The sequence below is a fragment of the Podarcis raffonei genome, chromosome Z, assembly GCF_027172205.1.
Source record: "Podarcis raffonei isolate rPodRaf1 chromosome Z, rPodRaf1.pri, whole genome shotgun sequence".
NCBI classification, from domain to species: domain Eukaryota; kingdom Metazoa; phylum Chordata; class Lepidosauria; order Squamata; family Lacertidae; genus Podarcis; species Podarcis raffonei.
In genome coordinates, this window is record NC_070621.1 from 39,682,072 (window position 1) to 39,688,071 (window position 6,000).

A 6,000-nucleotide genomic window follows, 5' to 3' on the forward strand; every position below is an offset into this window, starting at 1 on the left:
AGGGATTACATTCATTAAGGATTACTACTCAGATATGTGTTAAGAGAGCTGTTCGGGAAGGACAGGATTATTAAAATAAAACTCCAAATCTAGACATAGGGTTTTATTGGGGGGGCGGGGGTACTTGCCAACTGACCAGAGAAACAAGTGTGTCCTGCTCTTGTGCCTTTAACATTGCAGAAACCAGCAGATGTAGCTTTCCATAGCATTAAAAAAAATCCTGCTAAGGTTCACACATATGTTGCTGTTATTGTCACAGTTTCAATGGCTGGTTTAAAAAACTGGGAACTTCATTATAAACAGGACTATTGGAATTTTTATTTAAACTTCCAAAGAGCTTGAACTGTAAATCCTACACAAAACAAAACATAAACCAATAGGATGGAATTGCACAACTAGGAGCCTCCCTACAAGGGTCTGTGCAGCAGAAAAAGGCTTTCTTAAAACTTAAGCTCACATATTCTCGAAGCTCCTTGCCCAATAATTTTCATGTCTCTGGGACATCTTGCAATAGGATCATGTTATTCTCCCACACACCACCATCACCAGTTCAACTGGAAGGTCCAGGGGAAACATTTTACACAAATGTTACCATGATAACAAATTGAATTATTTGCTTAAGAGTAAGGATTTCTTTCTTTCTTTCTTTCTTTCTTTCTTTCTTTCTTTCTTTCTTTCTTTCTTTCTTTTAAAGCACCATCATACAGAGTGGTTTTTGGCAGCAGGGCATGAGAGCTGTCATGGTGTAGTGATGGCTTCCAGATGTTCTTGAACTCCAACTCTTATCATCCCTAACCATTGACTATGCTGTCTTGGGCTGTTGGGAGCTGACAGTGTAAAAACACCTGGAAGATACCACGTTGGCTCACCCCTGGGCTGTAAGGTCCATAGACTAGAATCAGGGAGACCCAGGTTTGTGTCACCCTGAACCTCTGGGAGGAAGGGGCAGGATATGAACCCCTTACATTTTAAAACCAGCACTGCACAATTGGAATTGTGTGGTCCACCATCCAGTCTGCGAAATGTACCCTTGACCCCAGTATACCCAATTGTCTGGTGTTCAAATAATCCAAGTCTGAAATCAGACACCAACTAAGCTTTCAGTGTGGAAGGTCACTGGAACTAAAAAGCCCTCCTTTTGTCTGCTCCCTAAACAGCTCCTTTGGATTTAAGATTAGAGGCTGGCATACAGCCAGAGATGCTCTTGTTGCTGTAAACGTCATCCCTCTCCCAAACAAAAACAGATGCCCAAATATTAAGATAGGCCTTCTAACAGGCTGCAGTGTAACAGAATGCAGAACTAACTTGCTTTCCCTGACCATACTACATTCATTCCTTGTCTGATTGCCTCAGTCTCTCCCTCTCTAGTCACTCTTTTTCTCTTGTGAAACATCAAGAGCTATGAAAAACACACATGCATTTGCAGTGCTAATTTCTCCAGACTGTCAAGCTTTCTCCACCAATTCTCCTCCCACCCTTCGGTTCCTAGGGCATCCATCAGTTTGCACAGTCACACTGGTTTTTATCAAGGCATTCTCAGCAAGAAGAAATGCTATTTTTAAGGCAGAAGGAGGCCAGTAAGCCTATTTGCCTCTGCCACCCTCAAGGTCACTTCAAAAAGCTTCCTCCACATTTTGTTCCTGAGAGACATTATTTGTGAAATAATCCCCACCTACTTGCTCACACTCCTATCCATGCTGTTGCTAAATGCTGCTTATAATCTCCGCATCAAAGCAACAGAGGCACATGAAAATGTGTCTTACTTGGAATTGCTTCCATCAGATTTATTGGGGGGGGTGTGCTTGTGAAGGGGGGGGAGGCCAAACCATATTCATGATCCCAACAGTAACATGCATTAAAAATGCTGCAAGAGCAATTAATGATGTCTTGCTGCAATCTAGTTTTACCAAACATGATATGCAGTTCTAGATAGCTTTTCAGGGCAAGAGGGAGATAATGTGTTTGGACGGTGGAGTTGGGGAATCGGTCTATAAACAGGCAGCGGCTATAATATGAAAAATCCAGCTAGCTACTTACATGCATTTGTTACTGAAAAACTGTTGGAGGAATCCAGGTGGTCAACATGGTAGTTCAAGTGAAAAGGTTTTTCTGTAAAATTCTGGTTTGTGTTGTATAACTGTACAGCAAATCGGAATGCGCTGTGCTCCTGGACTGTGTTTCTCATGAAAAGTCCCCCTGTAAGGCAGAAGAAACAGCATTTGTTTATTTGCTTGGGTAAAAGAACCTGCATATTTTCAACTGTGTTGGGAATATGCTATGCAATTGATGCTTATTACCAAACATCACACAGCAAAAATACTATATTCCACATCTAAAGCTACGTATTCAAACATATAATGCAGCTTACAACTAGGGTTTATGTGAAACATGTACACACAATCTCTATCTCACTTGCAAGGTGGAATCTTGTGCATGTTTACCTAGAAGTAAGCCCCAATGACTTCCAAGAAAACAGGGATAGGATTGGGCTTCTGTAGCCCAATACCATCTATGCTTACTCCAGAGCAAATCTCACTGAGTGTAGTGGGGCTTATTCCTAACCCACAGGTATGCATACAGTTGGTGCCTGCAGTCTATATGCCTCATATATGTTGGTGGCTCACAACAAAACCTTAAGGTATCATTTTAGGGCTTCACGTTCAGAGCAAACAAATACTTTAAACAAGCAAGCTGAAACAAATCCTACCAATATCACTATGGCTCCCCCCCAAAAAAAACCCTAAACATGCGCAGCCCATTCCTATGTTTGCTTACTTAAATGCACATATCACTACATTCAATGGGGCTTGTTCCCTGGTAATGATGCAGAAACCCGACTGCAGCCTTACCTGGAAGGAGTCCCAACTGGTTCTTACTTCCAAGCAGGCATGCATAGGAAAGGACCTTTAACCCTGCCATCCTGTGCATGCCTACTTAGAAGTAAATCATCCAGAGTTCAATGGAGCTAATTCCCAGATAAGAGGGCACAGGATTGCAGTGTGATTACGGGCTTAAACTATGGTGTAGATATACCCAAGAACACACACGCACCGAATTAAGTGGGACTTACTTCTGAGTAAACACAGATAAAGATCAGATATGCATAACATAAGGCTCTATGGAGCCTGGGGGCTAGCAGGCTTCTGCAGGGGTTTTAGGGTCAATCTGCTTGATATGTCTTGGCTCCAGGTAAGGGTTCAAAAACGTTCTGTTTTGGTCCCGGAGCAACACATAGCAGACACACGTTATGCACGGACAAAGTTTTGAACAGCAATGCGCACAGAGGTCTTCCCAACAAAGACTGGCACGGATCTCGCCTTGGAAGCAGTGAAGGAGAAAGCATTGGGGTGGACCCTTCAAACAGAACTTATTCTTGTTATTTTTATTGTGCGGGGGGCAGGGAGTCAATCCCCCTCCCCCCAGAGATGAAGAAACAAAAAGACCATCTGCTTCAGCCGCAAGATGGTCCAAGGTTTAATCCCCAGCACCATCTCCGGGTCGGGCTGGAATAAGGACCCTCGAGAGCCACTGCCAGCCAGTGTAGACGGCAGTGAGTCAGATGGACCAATGGCCTGACTTCCAGCGCATCGATGGGATGCATTTCAAAGGAGCTTCCTATGTATCGCTACCACCCTTGCCTGTTCCTTCTGCAGCCGTGTAGGGAAGGCTACAGCCGCAAACGGAAGGGGGGCGGGGGAGGAACCCTAACCGAGGTAAAACGGCGCCTTACGCTAAATGAATACAACGCTATTTTTAAACACGGCTTGGCATTTCTCAATGCCCCAGAACCCCAGTGGGAGGGAACTTTGCACTCCCACTCGCGGAACAGCCCCCCCCCTAAATACATTGGATGCAACGCTCGTTTGATGACATATGCAGGCAGACAAGGAATTGATTATTTTAGCCATCTGCCTGTCCGTTTGTCCGCTCCAACCGCCCCCACTCCCCCCCCCACCTCGCTCCATGCCAGCCCAACACACACACGAGACACCCGATGGATGGTTGTGCCATTTCCGATAGCTTTGTCCTATTAGTCTTGGCACATTTGGGTCCATCAGCTAGACTCACACACCGTCCCGTCCCCCCCCCCCCCCGCGTCTCCCGCGTCTGCAAACAAGACAATGTTTAGAGGTTTTAGAAGAGCTGCGAGTTACAAAAGCGTACTCCATTAAACGGCAGAGTTACGTGCCTGGTGAATCTTGTTGAGTGGGGAGGGAAAGAGAGGGGGAGAGGAAGTTTTGGATTCAGGTGGATTACGGGGGTAAATAGAGTGATAAGACACGGAGCCTCTCTAGCCCCCTTCTTGGGGGAAGGGGGGAGATGAGTGAAAGTTTTGCTTTTCCATTGGGTGAGGGCTTACAGATAATTCTTTAACGAGAATAGCACCCCGATCGACGATCAAATCAAGAGGTGGGGTCTTTAACATAAATAAATCACGATTTCAAATGAGACTGCAAGTCTCATAGTACTGTTAATAATGGTACCGCAATCCAGGCTTCCGTCCCAGCGCTGCCCACCCTCGACCCATTATTAATCTGTCCAAAGGTATGCAGCGCTGCATTTTAATTTTAAAGCAAATGACAATTTCTTTTAGCGAGCTCCTGTCTTGGGGGATCCTTGCGGGAGTGGCGGTGGGGTGGGGGAGTGGAAAGAGGAAAGGAGTGGGGTACACGAGTTTGAGATGAAAAGGTCGACCCCCCCATCGCCACTACTATCATCGACTTCTTTCAATCTTCTTTCAGTATAACCTTGAAGCGCTAATATAATAATAATAATAATAATAATAATAATAATAATAATAATAATAATAATAATAAAAAATTAGGCGCTTTGGAAAGTGATAGGAGCTTCTTACCTATACTGATGGTGTTTGGAAAACCTCCGAGCGACTCCCCCAGAAGCCCCACCAGCATGAGGAAAATAGTTGGAGGCACCGGCTGACCCATATTAATATGGTTTTTTTTCCTACTTCTGTTCGTCTAGTTTTCGTTTCGCTCGGTTCTTCTTCGGCCCCTGCAGTTCAGTCCCTACGACGAAACTGACCAGATGGGCATCGGCGCAAATGTGGGGAGCCTCAGAAGTAAGACCCCCTTCCTTCCTTCCTTCCTTTCTTCCTTTCTTCCTCCCCTCACTCCCTCCCGTTCTTCGCCCTCCTTTTCTCCCTCGTTCCTCCCTTCTTCACTCCAGCCTGAAAAGGCTCATTGGCTTGGAGGAGCTTGCAGCGCAGCCGAGCTGGGACTACGCTTGCCTCTCCCCCTCTTCCCCTACGCAAAGATGGTGGGGCGAGCCAAGCAAACGATCGCCCCCACCTCGCTAGCCTGCCTGCCTTTCCCCCACCCAAAGAGCGAGCCGCCCCCGATCGGGCCACGCGGGGGCTCACAGCTCAAACTTCATCTGCTGCCGCTTGAGCGCGGGTCGTCCCCTTTTCAGGCTCCCCGCACGAACTGCCGCAAGAGCCCCGCAAAACGCGGCGTCTCGATGTGTGTCAGTTTCACCGGCAAGTGAGTGAGTGAGAGAGAGAGGCAGGCGGGCTGCTGCTGCAACGCCGGGAGATGCGATCAATGGCAACACACCGAGGCTCACGTGGACCTTCCTTTAAAGCTGGCCCCTTTAAAGCTGCATTGACTCTTTCTCGCATTCCATCTCTGGGAGGAGGAGGGGAGAAAGGAAGGAAGGAAGGAAGAGAGGGAGAGAAAGAAAAGAGGGAGGTATAGCCAAGAGACAGGGCGATGGCACGAAGGGGAGATGAGAAAGGTGGGGGGGGGGGAGAGAGGGATTGCGGGAGAGGAAGGCAAGCACACGGAAAAGTGGGGGTGAGGAGTGTTAGGAAACATATTCATTTAGTCTATCTAGCTCAGCATTGTTTGCACTGAGTGGCAGCGGCTCTCCAAGGTTTCTGGCAGAGGACATTTCCCCTGCCCTCCCTGGAGACGCCAGGGATTGAACCTCTGGGCCTTCTGCATGCAAAGCAGGTGCTCTATCACCAAGCTAAGGCTCTTC

The 6,000-nt window shown here is 47.0% G+C and overlaps 1 protein-coding gene across 12 annotated transcripts in view; it reads right to left on the reverse strand.

The window, feature by feature from the left end:
• Window positions 1–5,722, reverse strand: part of GRIA3 (glutamate ionotropic receptor AMPA type subunit 3) — a 198,910-nt gene extending 193,188 nt beyond the window's left edge. For 5 of the 12 annotated variants that reach the window (XM_053375003.1, XM_053374998.1, XM_053374999.1 and 2 more), the window contains exons 1-2: window positions 4,856–5,719; window positions 2,038–2,196 (exon numbers count right to left, since the gene is read on the reverse strand). In XM_053375003.1, the coding sequence (XP_053230978.1) occupies window positions 2,038–2,196; window positions 4,856–4,946 (250 nt within the window). In that variant the 5' untranslated portion in view covers window positions 4,947–5,719. Of the gene's footprint in view, window positions 1–2,037; window positions 2,197–4,855 lie in introns of all 12 variants that reach the window. The other 7 variants (XM_053375000.1, XM_053375002.1, XM_053374996.1 and 4 more) reach the window with 3 other exon arrangements.
• Between the last annotated feature and the right edge of the window lie 278 nt (window positions 5,723–6,000).